The sequence below is a fragment of the Podarcis cretensis genome, assembly GCF_951804945.1.
Source record: "Podarcis cretensis genome assembly, chromosome: 7".
In the NCBI taxonomy this organism is placed as follows: domain Eukaryota; kingdom Metazoa; phylum Chordata; class Lepidosauria; order Squamata; family Lacertidae; genus Podarcis; species Podarcis cretensis.
Genome location: NC_137176.1, coordinates 64911865 through 64933243, shown reverse-complemented (window position 1 = coordinate 64933243; position 21379 = coordinate 64911865). Strand labels below are relative to the sequence as shown.

Genomic DNA, 21379 nt, shown 5'->3' with positions numbered 1-21379 from the left:
CAACTCCAGAGTCAGTCCAAGGCCTTTGGATGTCCTTCTACCATAGAAGAAGTCAACTGACCAGAGAACTGAATCTTCAATACTCATTCTGGTCAGTGACCAAAATAAATCAATTCATTTGTTCATACTTCAATAGCAGTGACAGCACAGCATCCTTGACCACACCTGAAAGAAGCAAGCTAGCTTAAGGGCTGAAGCACTCATAAGTCTGTTGCCATCAACACTGCACCACCAGCACCTGTCCCTCAGCTTCTGCCACCCAAGGCAGCCACCAACTTCTACCTAATGGTAGGGCTGGCACTAAACAACCCAAAAAACTTCTCCCTGTGTCATCTTTCTCGACTCCTAGCTAATACTAGGGTTGTATCGAGGAAGGAACCTAGACCTCATTTATGCAGAGGTGGCTTTTTTGTGTGAGAGATGTCACTGTGCTTAGCTAGGAGTACAGGCTGTTTATGAAGTTGAATACTGCAGTAGGAGGTTGCTGATAAAATGCAGTTTGTCCCATTTGCCTTCATTGCTATTGAGCTATTGTGTGAAATACAACTATTATAAGCATGTATTAGAAATCAATGTTAACACTGATATAATCGGACAATGCTGCAGGCATCTTATATTTCGTTTCCACAGCATTCGTGTATGTAAAGGCACAGGTAGCCACATACAGATGTAAAATATGTACGTGATTTGGCTACAGTTGCTCTTTTTCTGCTATTTCTTAGGTAGCTGTTGTGTTTTAATTTTTCTGAACTGAGCAAGCTTATCATGTTTAGTATATTTAGTATAGTTTTCTCCCAACCTGCTGTCCTTCAGGGATTTTGAACCAGACTGACTGGGAAGGGCACCAGGTTGGGGGAAGCTGGATTTTGTACATGCTATTGTACATGTATGGTGATAATCCTTACTATGTGAAATGTGCTCATTACATGCATGCCATGGCAGGTTTTCCGGATCTGGATGGAAAACATTCAGTAGAAATCACAGGAAGATCATCCAGTCCTAACCTGCTATTTGAAAGGCAAGCCCATCTATCTAGAATATCTTCCTCTCCTGTCAACCCCCTTTACAGTTAGGACGACAAAGGGACAGAGACAAAGCAGCTGCACTACACAGTGGAATAGCTCTTGTAGAGCTGCTGGCATGCATTGTGTAGGCAAGAAATGAACACGAATGGCAAATTGTTCAGTGCCGTCTCTTGGTTTATCTGCTCCCAAGGCAGCAAGAGAGAGATGCTTGTTGAGAATGAGCACAAAAGGGATATGTGAGAACAAGGAGATAGTGCAAAGAATACTGGCCGGGGAGATAAGCGATTGCCCTTTCCCCAGCCCATATAATGAAAAACCTGTTGCAACTACGGCTGCACTGGTAAACTGGTGTTGAGCAAAAAGCCTTCAGAAAACCACTGAATTGCTAATGTAAGAGTGTGTAGTACCTCTGAAATAGAACACACTGATCTTCAGCTATTTCAAAACTATGTGAGTTTTCCCCTCTAAGGTTTTGCCTCCATAATAATGTGCTGTCATAAAGTGAGTCAGAATAGCACAGTGGCTAAGAAACAGAATTGTGATTCAGTTCAAATCTCACCTCTTGCCAAAAACTCACGAGCCTCTCAGCCTCAGTTTTCTCTTATCCACAATATATGGGTAATAATCTTTTTTGTCCTACCTTTCAGAATTGTTGTAGGAATAAAGCAATGCAAGGGCTATAAGAATGCTATGTCTTATCACAAAATGTGCTGTACTGGCAAGTTCGTTCTGTCAGAACTTTAAAACCAGTATGCACTTGAAGGTAGTGCAATTCTCTGTGCACTCAGGCACTTCCTTATTTCAGTAGTTTTGTTGTTGGAACAAATTCTTAGCTTCGATGATTGGCAAAAGAATGAAATACCTCTTAATAACCAAACTTCTGGATGAATGCATCCAGAATTCTGTTCTGAGCTATAAGAGAACTGCATAATACCCCAATCTGAAAGGGAATAGAATTGAAAAGTACGTAATTGCGGTCAATATGTCACACAAAAAGAAGACAGAATTCTGGGCTGACCCATGTGCTGTTCAGCAGAGATCCAGGCAAGCTGAACACAAGTCATTTCTCCTCTTTTCTGTCTATGACTTCTTTAGCATTGTCTACAGCAGTTCTGGGCAAGGTGATTGCTTCTTAAAGGTGCATCCATGTGGCATTTTGAAAGCACATGAGTGTGCAGGCATGGATGTATACATCCAGTGCACACGTCACATCTCCTTATCTGAAATCCTGGACAGCCACTGCTAGTCATTGTAGATGATTCTAAGATATATGGACCGATGGTCTGATTCAGTATAAGGCAGGCTCCTATGTTCTTTATCCTATTCTACAGCATGTGTGGAATAGATTTTAAACAAACTGTGTGAGCTAAAGGGAACCTCTATTTGTGCCCCTAAACACCAGTTTTTAGGGAACTGCAGTGAGGATAGAGTAGACTACAGTGGTACCTCGGGTTACAGATGCTTCAGGTTACAGACGCTTCAGGTTACAGACTCCGTTAACCCAGAAATAGTACCTCGGGTTAAGATCTTAGCTTCAGGATGAGAACAGAAATTGTGCTCCGGCAGTGTGGCAGCAGCGGGAAGCCCCATTAGCTAGAGTGGTACTTCAGATTAAGAACAGTTTCAGGTTAAGAACGGACCTCCAGAACGAATTAAGTTCTTAACCCGAGGTACCACTGTATTGCCTTCATGCTTTACTTGTAAGCTTGTCATTTGCCACTGGCTGAAACAGGATGCCAGACTTGTGCACACAATACAGCTTTTAAGCCCATTCGAAGCACATTTCACTCCTCAAAGAATTCTGGCCACTGTAGTCTGTAACTCTGTGAGGAGTAAACTACAGAGTCCAGAATTCTTTGGGTGAGGTGGAAATGTGCTTCAAATGCGGTTTAATGTGATCCAGCAACATTCATCGTGTGTTTTTAAATATATTAAATTTAAGAGCGCATTGCCACCTTCAGTTTGGTGCTAATATTGCAATTTGGGTTATGTTTTCCAAAGTGCCTAGGCAGGTTTTCTCCAACAATGCCATTTTAAAACTGAGATTCCCAAAAATATGTGATCGTCTGCAGAATATACAGCTTTCTACCCTTATTTGTCAAGCATAATTGCCTCTACTTCCAGTGTTCAGACACTGAGTGTTGCTGCTTCTGCAGTGAAAGCCACAAGAGAGTGGTGTAAGCTGGCTTGAGGGAGCCCTGAGGATTGCGAAAATACTCAAAATACCAAGTGAACCGCCAAAACAACCCAATGAAGACTGAATATGCTCAACGGGCAGGGAATGCTGACTGTGTGCATATGTAATATAAAATCAGGTAGAAACAGAAGTTAGTGGCTAAGATCTAATCAAACCGCAGCACACACACACAACCCTGCAAGTTTCCTCCAGGCGGGGACAGGGGAGCTCTCAGCAGACAACGCAGCTTCTGACCCGGCCATATAGCTGGGGAACTCCCTGTCGCTTTCGGATGACGTCAGGCGCCGGCGCCGCACGTGGTGCAGTAGGCAAGGGAAGAGGCTGGAAGCCGGACGAGTTTGTAAGGCGTTAGCTGTGCGTGCAAAGAAGGTAAAGCCGTGGGAAGAGCGGGGTGGGGGGGGGGGAAAGCGTGGGCTCGGACTTCAGGGTGTACCCGCGTTTTACCCTCGTGTAAGCGAGGTATATAAGCGGCGCAGAGTGCAACTGCGGAACTTTGCCCCCCGCAGGAGGCAGTGATGGCCACCAGGTTTTGTTGGGCAAATTTGGGGAGGGCGACGCTGTTAATGGCTCTTTACCCCTGATGGCTGTGCTCTCCCTTCAAGGACGGAAGCAGCAATGCGCCTACATGCAAATGGCTGGGAACCGGAGGAGGGCAGAGGGGCTCTTGCGCTCACCGGGTCCTGCTCAGGACCGGATTTAGGTTTGATGTGGCGCTGAGGGTTAAACCACAGAGCCTAGGGCTTGCCGATCAGAAGGTCGGCGGTTCGAATCCCCACGACAGGGTGAGCTCCCGCTTCTCGGTCCCTGCTCCTGCCAACCTAGCAGTTCGAAAGCACCTCAAAGTGCAAGTAGATAAATAGGTACCGCTCCGGCGGGAAGGTAAATGGTGTTTCCGTGTGCTGTTCTGGCTCCCCAGAAGCAGCTTAGTCATGCTGGCCACATGACCCGGAAGCTGTACGCCAGCTCCCTCGGCCAATAAAGCGAGATGAGCGCCGCAACCCCAGAGTCGGCCATGACTGGACCTAATGGTCAGGGGTCCCTTTACCTTTAAGCTACTGAAGGTAATGGGGCCCTTTATATGTCCAGATGTCCTTCGTCAACAACAAATTGTCGCTGTTTTTTGCGTTGAATATATGCTATGTGGTAATTTATGGACCACCTAATAGGTATCTAAAGCCATTTGCACACAACAGAATATGTATGTTATCAAAGTAATTGTTGAACTGAAATACAATTAAGAGGAAGTATATTAATAGTGAATTTTTGGGGGGTGGGCGCAAGAGAGGGAGCCCCTAAGCAGTAGCTTGTTTAGTTTATACATAAAGCTGGCACTGGTCCTGCTTGAGGTTTTCCTGAGGACATCTGCGCGGTCTCTGGGATAACAGTCTGCTGGACTGGATGGGCCTTTGGCCCGACCCATCAGACTCTCCTTGTCAATGTAATGTTGCAGTGTATCCTCAGGGCCTAAGAGGAGTGCTCCTGTTTACAGCTGCAACCAGCCCAGAACTCTTATTGGGGAGATTTTCTTCTTCTCCCGTATGCAGCCCTACTTCCCTTGATGTGTTGTAGCTTCTCAGATGTTGGACTACCGTTCCCAAGAGCTTTGACCATTGGGCATGCTGGCTGGGGCTGATGGGAATTGTAGATTGGGGCCTCAGGGCTGGAAAAGGCTGTGCTAGAGGACTGCCAGTGCAGCTGGACATTTTATGGCTGTGCGTGGGAAAGGGCACACAGTTCTGGAGAGGATATAACTCATTTTTCTTCTAGTGCTCCTTTATAGAAGGGATGGGTGCGAACCTGGTTCTCCAGATGTTGTTAGGCTACAGTTCAGATCATGTTCGCAACATCTGAGTTGGTTCAGATGGGGAGAGGTGGTCTGTTGCTCTGCTATGAAGCTGTACTGACTGATTCAGATTACTGGTTGCACCCTGCTGGCCCTTTAAACTTGTTGCTTACAATCTTAATATACTTGACTTAAGTGTGCACTTGAATTCTGGGTTGAATTGTGGCTATTATGTGTCATAGCACTTGAATAGCCAGGAATCTGGGTTTATAGCTTCATTTTATGCAAGTCTCAGTTGCTTTAATGGGACTTCTTCCCACATTAGTGTGTAAAACTGCAGCCTTATTTGCATGAAAGATTCAATGAGCTTTTAAGTATTATTGCTTACTACAGCAGCCAAAACACATTATTTAAACTCTTGAAAACAGTGTTTTAGGCAATGGGCAAGAACAAGGGAAAAAGTCAGAAGCCGATGAATGTATTCCATGTGGCCAACAAGAAAATTGCAAAGGTTAAAAGGAAAGCAAAGCCAGTGACAACAAATCTAAAAAAGGTTAGTTTTAGAAAATTCCTTCTTGCTATTGTTTTAGATTCTTCATTAGGAACATCTTAACAACCTGTGGTGTGCATGAGAAACGGAAACAACTCTAGTGCCATATGCCATCCTTTCTCAACTGTGGGCCCTCAGGTGTTGAACTACGACTCCCATCATCCCCTTCTCACCAGGGATGATGGGAGTTGTAGTCCAACAACACCTGGAGACCCAAAGTTGAGGAAGGATGGCGTATGCAATTGCTGAGTGATGGAAGGTACAGGACAGTCTACTAGCCCCATTCTTGACTTCAAATCCAAAGTGAATTAGGGGCGGGGGGAATGGGATTGTGCTTGCTGACCCAACATCTCCATAACGTCAACTGAGGTTAGTGAGGCCAGAAAATATGACCCAGCTCTCCCTCCATATGCATGTAAAGGCAACAACAATACTCACAGAATTGTAGTGCTGGAAGGGCAGCCCCCTGAAATACAGGAATCTTTTACCCAACATGGGGCTCAAACCCACAACCCTGAGATTAAGAATCTCATGCTGTACGACTATGACTTTCTCTTGGCTGAATAAAGACACAGGTCACTTCTAGATTATCCGTTTAATGAGCATTCATCCTGATTTCTTTGCTGAGAGATTAGATGACACTGGCTGTTTAATGATTTGTTTGTGGAGAGATTAGCTAACACTTTGATGCAATGTAATCCCCCATTTTCCAGTCACTCCTCATCACTTGAGAGTCTGATCTTTTGGGAACATGGGTTTGTTTTAACCAGAGCTCCAAATCAGCTTTAATTGTACAGCCTGAATCTGCTGGAATGGGATTGAATTGCCCCAAGAACAGCAACAGTCTGGAAATGCCTGTAGTAATTTTCTCATGTTTAAAATCTATAAGCCTGATTCTTGGAAGTGAGTGATGCAAATCTATTTTTGCATATTTTTGAAAGACTTCACCCTGCCTCAGCCTAATGAACAAGCTGAGCCGTTATGTAAGAATGGTTCCCTTGGTGAACTTTTGAAATCTTAGTGTAGTTTAGTGTCATGTATACCCTCCAAAGTTATTTTAAAACACAACATATTGAGTTTCTATAGCTTACTGCACAGAAAATGCTTTTAAGTTGATCTTGAAATACAAAAGCATAAAATTTGTTTTCTTTCCCCCCAAAGATTAATATTGTGAACGATGAAAAGGTTAACATGGTGAATAAGGTATTTACAGAAGTACAGAAAGAAGTTAAGCAATTGTCCAAAGCCATTTCATCAGACTCTCCAAAGAGCTTTCAGGTAATTCTTTTGCATTATACAAAAATAAAGTAAAGCCTCTTTTCACAGTGTACTAGAGCTATAAGGGGAATGTAAACCCATTGTGTTACTTGGAACTTTGTGATATTAATTTATTGCATTTGATTTTGGCATGGAAATCTGTTCCTATATGTTTGGTTCCAAATATCCCCTTTTACTCTTTCATTTGGCATCTGTTATATTATATTTTGTTGTGTTACTACGCTGCATTTAGGCTTCAGTTTTCAATAAGTTGGTGGTTATAAGCGTTTTCTTAAGTTATACATGGACACTGGACCCAAATCGCTGAGCATGTGTGTTTCCCTGATCAGATTCCAAAAGCTATGGAAGGTGAACCAGCCAATGTGGATACTGCTACTGACTTGCTGTCCCAATTGTAGCACCAAATAGTACGTATTACATCAATATTTGCACCCCCTGATAAATCAGCAAAAAGCAACTCTTTGTATAGTTTTATTTTAAAAATCTTGTTAATGTACAAGCATTGGCACTCTTTTAATACAAACTACAAATAGTGCTTTCCTAAATCTAGGAATGTGGAATGTCAGAAGTAAAAAACAGAGAACAAAATAAAGTGCTAATTAAAAAGGCACTCCACAAAAGTGTTCACTGAAACAATGTAGCATAAACTAGTTAATGCCCTTCATTCTACAATTGGCAGTGGAAGTTTTAAGACATAAAAGGTCAGAATTTTGGAATGATCGTAGAGGATTTCCAGGTGTATAAAACGCAGCAGTCTGGAGTTGTACAGGAAGCAGAGTTGGGCTTATGAAACTTTGGTTCCTAAAGAACAAATTAAAAAGAACTGGGGCTTTCAAGTAACTGTATTAAGCTACTGTAAAATCTCTAGGAACACCATTCCCTGCACTGCAGTAAAAGGAAGCTTCTGTTTTACTGAGTTTATAAGTTGATCAAAATAATGAAGTACAAGGAAGAATGTACACCCAGCGTTGGTGAACTACAGAAGTTTTACATTCATTATTTTAAATACTTGTGTTATGAAATTAAGTCTACAATATTATATCGTTAGAGGTAGATGAGGCATTCTGGCTGCATCAAATCTAGTAGTTCAATATCTGCACATCAAAGAGGTCACAGACTCCTTCGTTATCATCCAGGTTGAAGTTGTAGTCATCTCCAGGAGTAGGAGAGAGCCGTAAGAGGGGGAAGACTGCAGAGGGGAAAAGAAATATCAATTTAAGCACAGTTTGTGTCACACAGCTACAGTACCAGTCCTTTGCAAATGAACACATAACTATCCTGATGCCTAGTTCTGAATTGGCATTATTATTCTCCCGGCCTCCAAAACCATGATCATTGCTGCCACATTCACCCAACATCCCGGAAGGCTGTTAAGGCGCACTACATTTACTATACTGAAAATGTAGAAGTGTTAAATTGTATTTTCCCCACCCCCTCAGGTATGAAGCGGAAGGGACAGCTCACAACCAGCTTACACAATTTGGAAAAAGCAACTGGAACGCCTCCGATGGAATAAAAAAGACACGAGATGCAATGGTCTTCAGGCAACAGCAGAGACGTTGCACGAGTTATTTAAAATGAAGACTCCCATCCATATGGTGCACATATAGAAGGGGGCTAAGTCATTTTTCTGAACAGGTGGGCTAAAATTGTGGGCCTCTGAAACAGCAAGTGCACTGAAGTGAAGCAACCATTTTTAAAAAAGCCTATCAACCACAATTATAAAATTAAAAATTCTTTGTTGGCTTGTTAATGTTACACAACAAGGTTACAAAGGTTACAAAGAAAGTTGAATTTGCTTGCTTCATTCGGAAAAAAGTTATGACTGAGAACATTTATTTTTTATTTACAGCTGAAGTACAAAACCATTTCACCGAGATGCTAAAGATCAGAAACATCTTTGTTTGAGAGAAAACTTAATCCAAAAGGAAGCTTAATTATTATAGGGGATAGTGGGACAACCTAAAGCTGATTTGGTGGTGGAAAGCCCCCACAACCTCCTAATTCATGGGCAAATTCAAAAGGGAAAAACACTATATATGGCATTTGAGAAATTTGTGGGGAAAGCTTGGACCAGGCATGCTGCTGGTACAGACTCCTTGTACACAATTTGGCAGAGCAAAGATTTATTTTGCAATGTAGTTCATGCACCACTGGCAATTATTAGTGTTGGAACATGACACTTTTTGGATTGTGCAAAAAGAAAACTCGGACAGAGTCTGCTGAAGCATTTCATAAGGGACATTCTCCTGGTGAGTTTAGTTTGAGATTCATGTTCAACAATCTTCCTATATTGGCACAGGGGCATCATGGGTCAAATCTTGACTAAAATTGTTAAATTTTAGCCTCACTAATTCCAATAGGCCTCAAGTTCAACCAGTGTGCTAGTCAGGATTCAATCCCATGTGTTAAGTGTAAAACAAAATGAAGCTTTGGACAGGGGGAAACTACTAGCAAGAGGAGGAGTAAAACTGGAGGAGTAAAAGTTTGTTTCAAATGTACATGTTTGTAGACTGCTCATGCAACAATTTATGATGATTCAACTTCATCCTTGCAGAACAGATGACACTCTTAGAGTGTAGGAAACCAGATTTATTGGGTGATTGTGAGAAAGTCATAATTTATCTCAGGCTAAAGTGAGAAACTCAAGCATACCATCCTGATCTTTGAAGGCTGGTGGGTAAGCTGCTGAATAATTCTGCAAACAGCATGTTGCAGTAATTCACAGGTAACAGTTTGCAAGTGGGAAAGGCTGTCAGCTATAGGTTCCCCTGCCATTATTATGAAAACACACTCAATTAGATTAGTACAATGGGTGATCTGCTCATTCAGAGTCTGCAATAAAAGGATGCTGTTTCAATTAACCCTGATGAATCCTGGGAGTCTGGAATTGGTATTAAAATCTGGAGGCTATGGGTGGTTGCCTGGTGTTTTCAGTGAGCTAATCTCCCAGCTGTTTGCTGGTCTGATTTACTCAATGTAAATCTTAGTGCTTCTGAGTAGTGCCATTCAACTTGCTATATTACTCATCCAAATGTGTCATATGAACAACACAATCTAAAGCTACACTCTTATGCAAACTTTTCAGACAGTAAACCCCATTGAAATCAGCAGGACTTACTTCTGAGTAAACACACAGAGGATTGTGTTGATGATGCTATATATTTAAGAAAGTGGGAACTACAGTATAAAATATACTTTGGACCCTAAAGAGGGCTGTGGTTAAAATTGTGGGCAGAAATCATTTTAAAAGCAAACTGCAGTCTTTCACCCTTTCCTTATTTTGTTAGGAGTTTTGCACAGGCAAATGGAAATAAAAATGATAATTTGTTTGACTTTGTTCACATATTTCTTGCATTCCTAAGGAGTGTCCCAGTAGTGTCACCCCAGCATTGTTTATAATGAAAGATTGGAGGAGGGCATACGTACTAAAGTTAGGGAAACTCACTGCTTTGTTAACTGCAGCAGAATGCCCACATGCTCTAAACTCGAACAGGGTAAAAGAATAATGAAATCTAACTGCTTCAAGTATATGTCCACCTAAAACTCTAGCAAAGGGATGCTGAGCTGGCATTCGCAGGGAACTGTTAACTAGTGAAGCAGAGACATCACACTTTGTAAAGAAGGATGAGACACTGAGAACATAAACTTACCATCAGAGGACATCAATTCATCAATGATATCGCTGTTAATTATTCCTACGAACACAAAAAACAAATTCATGGCTATCCACATAGACAATAAGATCAAATTGACTAAAAAACGTTATGAGGCTTTTATATTTCCAGTTGGCATGTGCGGTTAGTCAAGTAAACGAGTTAGCTAGCTACAGGTATTTAAGGCTCCTGAAATTTTCCATGGTCTTTTAATATTTCATGTACAGTGGTACCTCCGGTTGCAAACAGGATCCGTTCTGGAGCTCTGGTTGGATCCCAAGGAATTCACAACTGGAAGTGCCACTTCTGCACATGCGTGCATGGCGAAACCCGGAAAAATACTTCCGGGTTTGCTGCGTATGTATCCCGAAGGATACGTAACCGAAGGTGAACATAAGTAGAGCTCCCACTATAGTCTACTCTTTGGTATCTCTAGTGAAATGGGAATACAGATTGGCTTAACACCCAGCATGATTCTCAAGTTACAGGATTCAGAAAATTACAAAACAAAATGCCAGGTCAGTTATGAAGAGTATTTTGTAAACTACCATGCACACCTCCTGTTTAGCCTACCCTAGAGGGGTACCTAGGAAACAATCAAGTACTCCTTTATAGTATTTTCATAATAAAACATGCTTAGTTTTTATGTACAGTCAGCCTTCTCCAAACTGGTGCCCTCCATATACTCTGGATTACAACTCTTATCATCCCATACCATTTACACCAAAACCTTTTGAACATCTGCTTCAGCACCTCACAAAACAACTACAAAAGCAAAGATACTCTCCTCAAAATACAGCCAATGTTAAGACAGTAAAAAAATAAAAATCCTACAGCTCAACATTGTCACCAAATAGCACTGGGCTGCTTTCTTTTCCTGTTTTACGCTTCAGAACACCAGCAACTGTCCTCCCCCCCTTCAATGTTATAATCAAACGAAGTATGTAATTTACCTCCAGGCTCATCCATCTTTGCAATGTCAAACGCATTCGGCTTCAGAATACTATTTACGTCCAGCGGAAGGAAGGACTGGCAGGTATTTGAGCTAGGTGTAGTTTCTGCTATAAGGCTGTTATACAGCTCAGAATCTGGAATGCCAGCATACAGAGTTTCAGGCGTCTGGCTCTCCTGCAAACTGATGTCTACAGGGTGGGAAAGTTCACATTAGAAATCAACAGTATTAGTTCAACGCTAATTTCTGGAACACAACATTTCTGATACAGGCACAAACAAGCTAACATTTTAATATTGGCATGCACTTGCTTTTAGTGATGCTAATGGGAATAGCAAAAATGGGAATAGCATTGTCTTCCACCCACAAATCCTTAGCTCAACCTGCCCCCCCCCCCTTATATTTTTAATTTGCTGCTAATTGAGAAAAGGGGAAATCACTACCTGCTGATATATCTGTGACTGGTGGTATCCGTGGAAGGGATTGACCCTGATGAGGAGGATCTCTAGACTCCAACTTTTGAGGATCTACATTCACTTTAGGAGAAATCAATGGAGCTGGCAACTGAGATGGAGGTTGCATGAGGTCATCTGGAGGAGGTACCGGAAAAACCACTGGCTTTGAGGAACTGGACTCTTTGTTTATAAGCAGCACATGGATAGGCCCCGAATGACTCTTCAGATTGATCTGGTATTTGTTTTGTCTCTTTAGAAAGGAAGCAAAGTTAAAAGGTAAAGTCACCATCCTTTATGGCAGTAGGCTTAGCAATTAAGCCAAACTGGACTGAAGTAAAAAAAAAAACTGGACAAGTAAAAAAAAATGCAGGTGAAAGCTGTGTACTGAACAGATGAGAATGTGCTAGTTGAGAAGTTGAAATCATAAAGAACGATGATACAAGTACAGAAGTATACCTCCTCACCTCTAATCTACATCATAACCCAACATACCTTCACATGGTCAAGCTGTTTGGAAGCTAATTGCACACTGAACGCGCATCCTGTCTCAGAACTGCATCAAAATTTCAGTGAATGTTGCTGCTGCCTGTAGTGATAATGCTTTTGCTTTATACTAGTGATGCGAAACCTCTGCCCCCCCCCCGAGCCTAACCAGGCCCGCCAGAGCTTCCCATTTGGCGCATGAAGTCATTTGAGCCAAGCTGCAACCACCTATCCTTCTCCTGGTGTCATATGACATCAGGTGAGGGACAGGCAAAGTCATGGCTTCAAATAGTGCCAAATTCAAACCATTCAGAAGGTAATGTTCTGGGTTTATTGGAAATTTAGATGGCACCACTCACTAATTCTCTCTTGGATCAGGATGTGAACACTCATTTGGAATAGTGGTCAATTTCCTCCTTCCAACTGCGACAAAAAGCTATTTGTATGACTTTTGTAGCAGCAAAGGAAACTTGAAACTGAAAATGTGGAGCAAGTATTTCCTCCTGGAAATTCTAAAAAAAAAACCCCAAACCTCTATTGTGTAAATATGTTTCACTCAGGCTCAGCATAAATAACTATCGGTAATTTAATAGTTGAAGTGATGAATGCTGCATGTTTCAAAGAAACATAAAAAATAACAGATTAGAACACAAACTAGGTATACTATTATTTGCTATTAATTTTGCAAGTTTATTCTGTAAGCACAAGCCCCAGTTAGAACATATACACTACTTGAGTCCAAAACTTTTTTTAAAAAAATATTATTAATATTTGCTAACCACACAGATTAAAAGAGCTGTTTATACATACCACATGAGGTACAGGAACTTCTAACTGTGTGCCAGAAGGAGCCTGAATTGCTAGTAGTGTATCCCCTGATTGTGGAGTAATTGTCAAGTGTTAAGCTGAATGCATGCACACACATTCCTGGATAGTATACAGGGAGGTTTTGTTTTGTTGTTTTGTTTTGTACTGGCTGAAGGACATGGCCAATGGGTGATGAAAACATGTCAGAATAAATATACAAAATAAAATTCAGCATACTTGCAAAGGGTTACATGATCAAATAAGATATGCTATATCTCAGTGTGGAAAAAAACAGTACAGGATGGCTACACTGTATAAAGAGAAATCATGTTTTTAATGGAAGAAAGTCTTAAGAGATCGTAAACTGGCCATTTCACTTCCCCATATTCTACCAGCTTTATTTTCCCACCCCTATTGCACACAAAAATCTGGTGCTATCTTTGCTTTAGCACATTTACTCTGAAATCAAGGGCCACTGTATTCACACAGGGCTTACTTTCTCGTGTTTTAGGATTGTAGCTGAAGTCCAGGTCTACATAAAGCAGGGGCAGAGAATATGCAGCTCTCCAGGTGTTGTGAAGCTGCAACTCTCATAAACCACAGCCAGCATGGCTAATAACTTTAGCACTAACTGATAAGGGGACCATATAGTGAACACAACTGGGTTTTCTCCTGACACCATTTAACAAACATTTCAAACTTCTCAGCAACTTACCATTGAAGCAGTCACAAATGTCTTCATGAGTGATGTATGAAAAAGTGGTCTGTGTCAAGGAAAGTTTCAAAATAACATGATACTGCTGACCTTTTTCAAGTACGTTTTAGGAAATTTACCAGGCTGGTTAGGTAGTTCTGTTTCAATATTTTGCCTATCATACCCTGGACTAGTAACTGAAATAGCATAATTAAAAACACATTCATTTTAATTATTAAAACAAAATTTATATACCATTTGATTGTAAGAAAGCAGCTCTAAGTTGTTTAGCAAAAAGCAGCCTCTGCCCATTTTGTATCTTGGGTATTAAAAGGTCCCATTAGCCTGAATCCAAAGGTGCTGTTCCATGAATGGAAAAAAAATTCTGTTCAGACAAGTCACCCAGTTCACTGCTGCCTCAAAAAAGGACTCTGTGGATGAGGGACGATCTGGACCAAGATGCAATATGGTACAGAGGGCTGCAGCAATGGGGGAGTACCGTATTTTTCGCCCCATAGGACGCACTTTTTCCCCTCCAAAAATGAAGGGGAAATCTGGGTGCGTCCTATGGGGCGAATGCAGGCTTTCGCTGAAGCTTGGAGAGCGAGAGGGGTCGGTGCGCACCGACCCCTCTCGCTCTCCAGGCTTCAGGAAGACATCCGCAGCCTAGGCAGCCTGCAGGAGGTCCGGCAGGGCTGTCTAGGCTGCGGATAGCAGCCTGCTTCTCGGAGCGTCGGGCGCCCTGAAAGCAGAGCGCCTGGCGCTTCGGGAGCGCATCCGCAGCCTGGACAGCCCTGCAGGAGGTCCGGCAGGGATGTCTATGCTGCGGATAGCAGCCTGCTTCCCGGAGCGTCGGGCACCCTGAAAGCAGAGCGCCCGGCGCTTCGGGAACACATCCACAGCCTAGGCAGCCCTGTGGGAGTTCCCCGCAGGTTCCCCCACGCTGCGGATAGCAGCCTGCCGCCCGGTGGGCGGGGCGCCCTGAAGCAGAGTGCCCTGCGCGCCGGACAGACATCTGCAGCGTGGGGAGCCCTGCAGGAGTTCCCCGCAGGGTTCCCCACGCTGCGGATAGCAGCCTGCCGCCTGAGGCAGACATCGGCCAGCCCCACAAGCTCGGGGGACAGCAGGGAGGCGCAGCGCCGTTCCTCAACCTGGTTCAGTTTCCCCAACCTGCTTTTGGGGGGGAAATAAAGGGGGGAAAATTTCCTTTATTTCCCCCCCCCCAAAAAAAAACTAGGTGCGTCCTATGGGACGGAGCGTCCTATGGGACGAAAAATACGGTAAATGAAAAAGGAAGCACTGCCTTGTATGAGAATGCTTTCCATTCTTGAAACAGCACCTGTGAATACGAGACTTCTATGTAAACATTGAATGGGATCCAACTGGTAGCTAATGCTAAGCTAATGGCCATGTATGGAATTTTGCCTCCTGATGGGCATTTCACTTCACTTATTAATCCACTAAAGGTCTATGTTCCCACAACTCATTTTAAATAGCAGACAAAAATTAGTATCAACTGTTGTCAAACCCCTCAAAACTCCCATTTGAGAAAATGCCCATCACTTATTCCATCTCCATTTTCTGTGTTTCACCAAGGCACAGCAGCAATAATTCCATCTGCAAGAATTACACAGCATGTTTCAAAGGATATCATTTATTTGTGGAATCTTCCTTGACATTTTTTATGCTTTGCTGTAACCACAGTTTCTGCTGATCCAGCTCCTTTTCTTTTAGCTCCAATTCTTCAATTTCTGCTTCAAGGTACCTCAGTCTATCTACGACTTCCTTCGTATTGCAACCAGCACCTACACCTCTTAAGAGAGAGCAAAAAAATTCAATGCTACTGTAAATGAGTAACAAAAAGGCAAAAGTAGAAAAGATATCATAGCAGCAAAAAAATTAATTCTATAAATAGTGTAATATCAATTAAGTTTAAATTGCATTTTGATTCTGTATGATATGAGTAGGGAGGCTTTCAAAGGTTGCGCACAAGAGAGACAATCCATCTCTTTTTTGGGTTTTCATGTGTGATTTTCTGCTGAACTGTGGAGCCTCTGTTGCCTGACCACCAATGAAAGGGTTTGCATTTGTGGCAAAATATACTTTCAGGTCCTGACAAACAACTGCTTGGAGACTAGTGTCTGCAGAGAATACAAAAGCTGGTATTGCTGAAATACATTGTTTTCATTACATATATACCTTATTTTCGTTACATAAATACCTAACAGTGATAACATTCATCTGTGAAGGAAAACAGCATTCTGTATTTCTATGTAAGAAAATTAAAAATCAGTTATCTTACTTCCACTGGATGCTGTTTTTTGACTTTTTTTCTATGAGATCTATCCCTTCCAAAACATTGGTGATGTCGTAGATCCGCCTTTTTTGTCTTACAGCAAGTGTGTCGGCAGCCTGGTAAGATAAAGAATAATTTATGCAGATGAAGGGCAAAAGGGGAGGCTCATTAGACAGCTTCAGTGAAGCTGTACAAGCCTCCTAGAGAATATTAATCACAAGCCTAAAAGGGTAAATCTTCAACCTGCCACAGTCACAGATGCACAATTAGATGTGTTGGACCACCCTCTCTGACTCTTGGACAGGGACAGTAACCTTCAAGCAAAATGCCTAAAAGAATGACCTCCTTAAAACATGTCCACAGAATTCCACACATGGGAATGAGTTCTTTCAGAATTAGCCATGCATGAGAACAAGTGAAATGGTAAGTGGGGCTGAAAAGACAACATGCTTTCCTTGAGCCGGATGTAAAGGAATAATCTGTCATTTCATTTCTAAATATGGGAACAAGATTTGTGGAAGGGAGTAGGATGACAATGCATTGTATCAAAGGAAGATAAACTTCTTAATGTCACTTATGGAAGAGCAGTGTTATTATGGGCTTTGCTATCATTCCAAAATATAATGGCAATGGTTAAGATTGAACCTCAGTAACGAACACCACCAAACAAATGAAATCATGGACCTTTTGAGTAAAAGAAGTAATGAGGTAAAAAGGGGGGAAATCAGGGATGCTCAAGAGGTATGCTCTAGAACACTTTATGTTGTTGAACTGTTGCTGAAAGCAATAGCATAAAGAGTAAAATTTAACCTGCAAGTAACAGCCAAAGTGATTAGCAGCCTAAGCTCTGAGCCTCAAATTTTTGCATTGGCATGGGTCCAAGACTCTTACCAATGTAAATTCTTTAAGGATCAAGCTGCCTGAAACTTCCACCCCCTGTTCATATTCCACCAGAGACAAATTTCACTTTAATATTCAGTTGTTCATTAACCCACATATATAGATATACACTTTTTGGCAACAATGAAAAACACATTTTTCAACTGTAGCATTTTCATCCACGTCTACCGGCAAAGAAGCTGTTGCTTTGATCCAACCTACAACCATCAATTAAGGTGAAGGTAAAGGACTCCTGGACAGTTAAGTCCAGTCAAAGGCGACTATGGGGTGCAGAACTCATCTCGCTTTTCAGGCCGAGGGAGCCAGTGTTTGTCCACAGACAGCTTTTCGGGTCATGTGGCCAGCATGACTAAACTGCTTCTGGCGCAACGAGACACTGTGATGAGTACCAGAGCGCACGGAAACGCCGTTTACCTTGCCGCAGCAGAACCTATTTATCAACTTGCACTGGTGTGCTTTTGAACTGCTAGGTTGGCAGAAGCTGGGACAGAGCAATGGGAGCTCACCACTGTCGCACGGATTCAAACCGCCGGCCTTCTGATTGGCAAGCCCAAGAGGCTCAGTGGTTTAGACCACAGTGCTACCTGCGTCCCCTAACCACCAATTAGGGCTGTTAACAACAGCCTTCCTCTCCAAATTCATGCTTATAGTTGATCATTCAACACTAAAGACACAATCCTAACCACAAAATTAACATTCCGCTTTCCATCCGTCCAGCTCCCCTGGAGGGATGTGTGCAGAAAAACCAGACTTTTGCATAGTTGGAATGAAACCGACTGTACAAAGCTAAGAGTTACATTTATTGCTCTTCCCACTTTTGCCTCTGGTCCATCCACTTCTGATACAAGCCTTTTTGCAATGTCCCCCACAAGGAACTTCAGCTCTTGGGTTGAAAAACGTTCCACATTCCTGCTTTAATTGGAGGGAAGATGGAATCTTAATGTGGCAATGTGCACCTAAGACCTAGTTTGTACACTCAAAGATCATTTATTTCCCCAGGGTGGAGTGGATGCACAAGACCCCCCTCATCTTGCATACATGTAAACCCCTACATAAGATATCCCTTCCCCATCCCCTTTTTTAAAGGGGAAGGCATGTACATTCCATTGGCTCCAATGATGTTAGCTAAATTTAAATCCCACTGAAATCTTCAGTACATCTAACTTAGACTAGATTCATCCCTTTAGATAAATATGAGGAGCGCTCATGTTACATGCCCTTTATGCTGAGTGATCGATGGAAGAAGGTGAACATGCATGCTATTCTGTCACGAAAAAAGGGACTTTATTTGGGAAAGTGTATGAATCTGCCCTTTGTTGGAGTATAATTATAGTTACGTTTACTTTACCCAGCTGAATATCTATTGAAAATACCCTTCATTATGTAGTGTAAGAGCAAAGAACCAATCTACTTTACTAGCAAAATTATTCTGGTAGGTTGATTCTAGGCAAGTTTACTTGAACACAAGCTTAAAAGAACTAGCTGGAGCTTATTTCTGGGCAAGCCTGCATAAGTTTACATACTGCTGTTTCTGTATGTGTAGAGGGGCGGGGGTTATTGTTGAACCTGATGTCTGTTTTTAATTAAGTGGATTACAGACCTTTTGTTACAGAGGACAAATAAAATAAGGAGTAGCAAGTTTACCAGAACTCTGGAGCAACTACACAATTTATTGCAACTCACCTTGGAGGAAGTTGCTAATAGTTTAATAGTAGTTTTAAATGTTTTACAATCTTTGCCTTGTATATTTGCTCAACAGTTCTGGGAAAGAGACCATTGTTATCCTCACAGAAATGGGTGGCAGTTTGCCATGGGCCATCAATAGAATGGAGAACTAAATAGGAATTTGAACCCGTGTCCAGTTCCAGGTCTGGTGCCAGATGATCACAACTCCTCTATTAGAGGTTCAATTAAAACCCCTGAAAATCTCTCTCCAAAAAAGCGCTTCATTTTTTGTCACAATTATTGTTATTATAATTGATAAAATTTGTACACCGCACTATACCTACAGGTCTCAGGGCGGTTCACAGGATAAAATCACAATATAAAAACACAAAATACATAGCCATCTCAGTGGGATGAGAGAGAAAAGATGTGGCAGATCTCAGTCTCAGCCAGGCTATGGTGTATATCCCCAACCCTGGCTCAGCTGAAGATATGCTGGGGTAACTTGCTCAACGTGGCTTGGCCAATGCAAGTTCCCCAGAACTGGCTTCCTGGTGGTGGGATCGGCCAGAGGATACTTAAACAGGATCCTAACTCTGTTCAGCTCAGTCACGTGACTTGGCAACCTGGCGGAACTTACACTGACAAAATGGGTGGCGTGAGTCAAAATCTATTTTGTTTTCCCTCTGGCAGGCTTGGGCCAGCTCAGGTGGCAGTAGCCATGCTCTCGAAAGGGGTTGGATCTGGCACAACTTTACGTTGGCCTAACGAGCCAGTGTAAATTACAGTGGCTTCCCATAGTTAGGACTACCCGCTTCACAATAGATTCTGCAAGTTCCCCACTTAGATTATAGAAGAAAGAAGGATTCAGGCCAAACTTCTCCAAGGGATTCACTCTATAGCCCTTCTGGTTTTGATTATTCCTCAATATGTAATACCAATGAACTCTACTGCTGAGCTACAACTCCGTTTCTCCTACTCACCCTAAAAACAAGCTCAATGAATCCAACTCCTTCTAAAAAGCCCCACCAGCCATATGTGTCTCCAATCCAGATATGCTATAAGAGTTCAGAAGTTACATACTTTTCTACTTAAAACCTTCCCCAGGATATATAAAGCGGAGAGGGTGCTCTATACAGAGATAATAATAATAATAATAATAATAATAATAATAAAATTTATTACTTATACCCCGCCCATCTGGCTGAGTTTCCCCAGCCACTCTGGGCGGCTTCCAACAAAATATTAAAATAAAATATTCTATTAAACATTAAAACCTTCCCTCCACATGTTTCAAGAACGCAGGAAGGGTCATGTCCCCAACATTTCCACCAGCTTGTCTCGACATAAGTAGGCTTCTGTGCACAATGGGATAAAGAGCACATATTGGGCAAATACAAGTTTTTAAGGGACAAGCTGTAGGATGAGCAAGTGCAGGGGTCAAATCCCTACTCAGCCACAAAAAAAATCCTTATTGTGCACCTTTGTCTGTGGAGGTAAGAGAGGGTGGGAGAAAAGAGCAGGGGCTACTGCTACTGCCCAAAGCTCCTTAAGAGAAGTCAGGTAGACTCTTAATCTGAGGGTCGTGGAATCGAGACCCACGTTGGCCAAAAGGTTCCTGCACTGCAGGGGGTTGGACTAGATGACCCTCGTGGTCTCTTCCAACTTTATAGTTCTAGGTTGGGGCAACCGAGAAGCGTGTTCAGGCGCTGGCAACTAGGAGGAAACACAGAGCATCAATTTGAAGCACCGCTAAACGCACCCAGGGCAGGGGGGCAAAAGCAAAACCACATACGCCAAAGCCTGCAGAAAAGGGGCGAGTTATTAAAAAGGTGCCTACTCCCAACATGGAACTTTCCCCCACACCAGATCCCAGTCGAGAGATCCTCCCGCTGGATCCCTCAGAATATCAAGGGCCATCGCACCCCACGTTGTGTGTGTGTGTGTGTGTGTGTGTGTGTCTCACACACACACGCACATGCACGCTCCTCCCTCAGCGCCCGGATCCCACCCGCAGCGCCTGGACCGAAGCCCCCCATCTCCCCCTCACCGCTTTCAGGTCGAGCACGCCGTCCTTGGCCTCCTGCAGGAGGGACACGAACTTGGTGGTGAGCAGCCCCAGGCTCTTCTCATGCCGGCTGCTGTTGCTGGCGCCCCCGGTGCCCGCACCGCCTTCCAGGCTCCCCACGCCGCCGCCGCCGCCGCCGCCATGGCTACTGGAAACCGACTCGGGCAGCGCCACCGCGGCCATGCTGCATCCCCCCCACCCACCCACCTCCTCCGGCGGCCCCACGTGGCCCTCCGCCCAGGCTGCCCTTCCTCCGGCCGCGAGGGAGCCCGGCTGGTCCCCGCGCGGAGCCGCTGCCCCGCAGAGACCCAAGAGCGAGCCCTCGTCCTTTTCTCGCCCACCGCCGGCTGGCCTGCAAGGGAGAGGAAGTGACGCCGCCCGCGCAGTTGCCGGGAGACAAAGTTTTGTGTAGGGAAGAGCGAGAGAAAAGGGGGCAGCTGCTCCGTTTCCCGAGAAGGTGGAGCCTGAGGGGAGAGAGGTGCGGGGTGGTTGCGCCCCTCTCTCGTCCCCGGGGGGAAACGCAGCAGCAAACGGGGCGGGGAGGGTGGAAAAGGCGCCTTCGAAGTGCCC

The 21379-nt window shown here is 43.3% G+C and overlaps 2 protein-coding genes across 2 annotated transcripts; one reads left to right on the top strand and one right to left on the bottom strand.

The window, feature by feature from the left end:
* The first annotated feature begins 3448 nt into the window (after window positions 1-3448).
* Window positions 3449-10168, top strand: RBIS (ribosomal biogenesis factor). Its single transcript, XM_079983244.1, has 5 exons — window positions 3449-3591; window positions 5442-5558; window positions 6717-6833; window positions 7163-7240; window positions 8273-10168. The coding sequence occupies exons 2-4, from the start codon at window positions 5445-5447 to the stop codon at window positions 7229-7231; spliced, it is 300 nt and encodes a 99-aa protein (XP_079839370.1). The 5' UTR covers window positions 3449-3591; window positions 5442-5444; the 3' UTR covers window positions 7232-7240; window positions 8273-10168.
* On the bottom strand, window positions 7291-21379 carry E2F5 (E2F transcription factor 5). The gene is made up of 9 exons (XM_079983163.1): window positions 20792-21379; window positions 16183-16292; window positions 15532-15693; window positions 13902-13945; window positions 13190-13254; window positions 11885-12146; window positions 11443-11631; window positions 10487-10531; window positions 7291-8022 (listed from the first exon to the last, which is right to left on the bottom strand). Exons 1-9 carry the CDS (start codon window positions 20990-20992, stop codon window positions 7913-7915), a joined length of 1188 nt encoding a protein of 395 aa, XP_079839289.1. The 5' UTR covers window positions 20993-21379; the 3' UTR covers window positions 7291-7912.

Coding starts and splice junctions, on each gene's coding strand:
- RBIS (XM_079983244.1), top strand. CDS start 5,445: ATGGGCAAGAACAAGGGAAAAAGTCAGAAGCCGATGAATGTATTCCAT. Junction 5,559..6,716: donor TGACAACAAATCTAAAAAAG/GTTAGTTTTAGA, acceptor TTCCCCCCAAAG/ATTAATATTGTGAACGATGA. Junction 6,834..7,162: donor ACTCTCCAAAGAGCTTTCAG/GTAATTCTTTTG, acceptor TTCCCTGATCAG/ATTCCAAAAGCTATGGAAGG.
- E2F5 (XM_079983163.1), bottom strand. CDS start 20,992: ATGGCCGCGGTGGCGCTGCCCGAGTCGGTTTCCAGTAGCCATGGCGGC. Junction 13,946..15,531: donor GAAGATTCCACAAATAAATG/ATATCCTTTGAA, acceptor GACACAGACCAC/TTTTTCATACATCACTCATG. Junction 8,023..10,486: donor TGAATTGATGTCCTCTGATG/GTAAGTTTATGT, acceptor TCCCCTCTGCAG/TCTTCCCCCTCTTACGGCTC.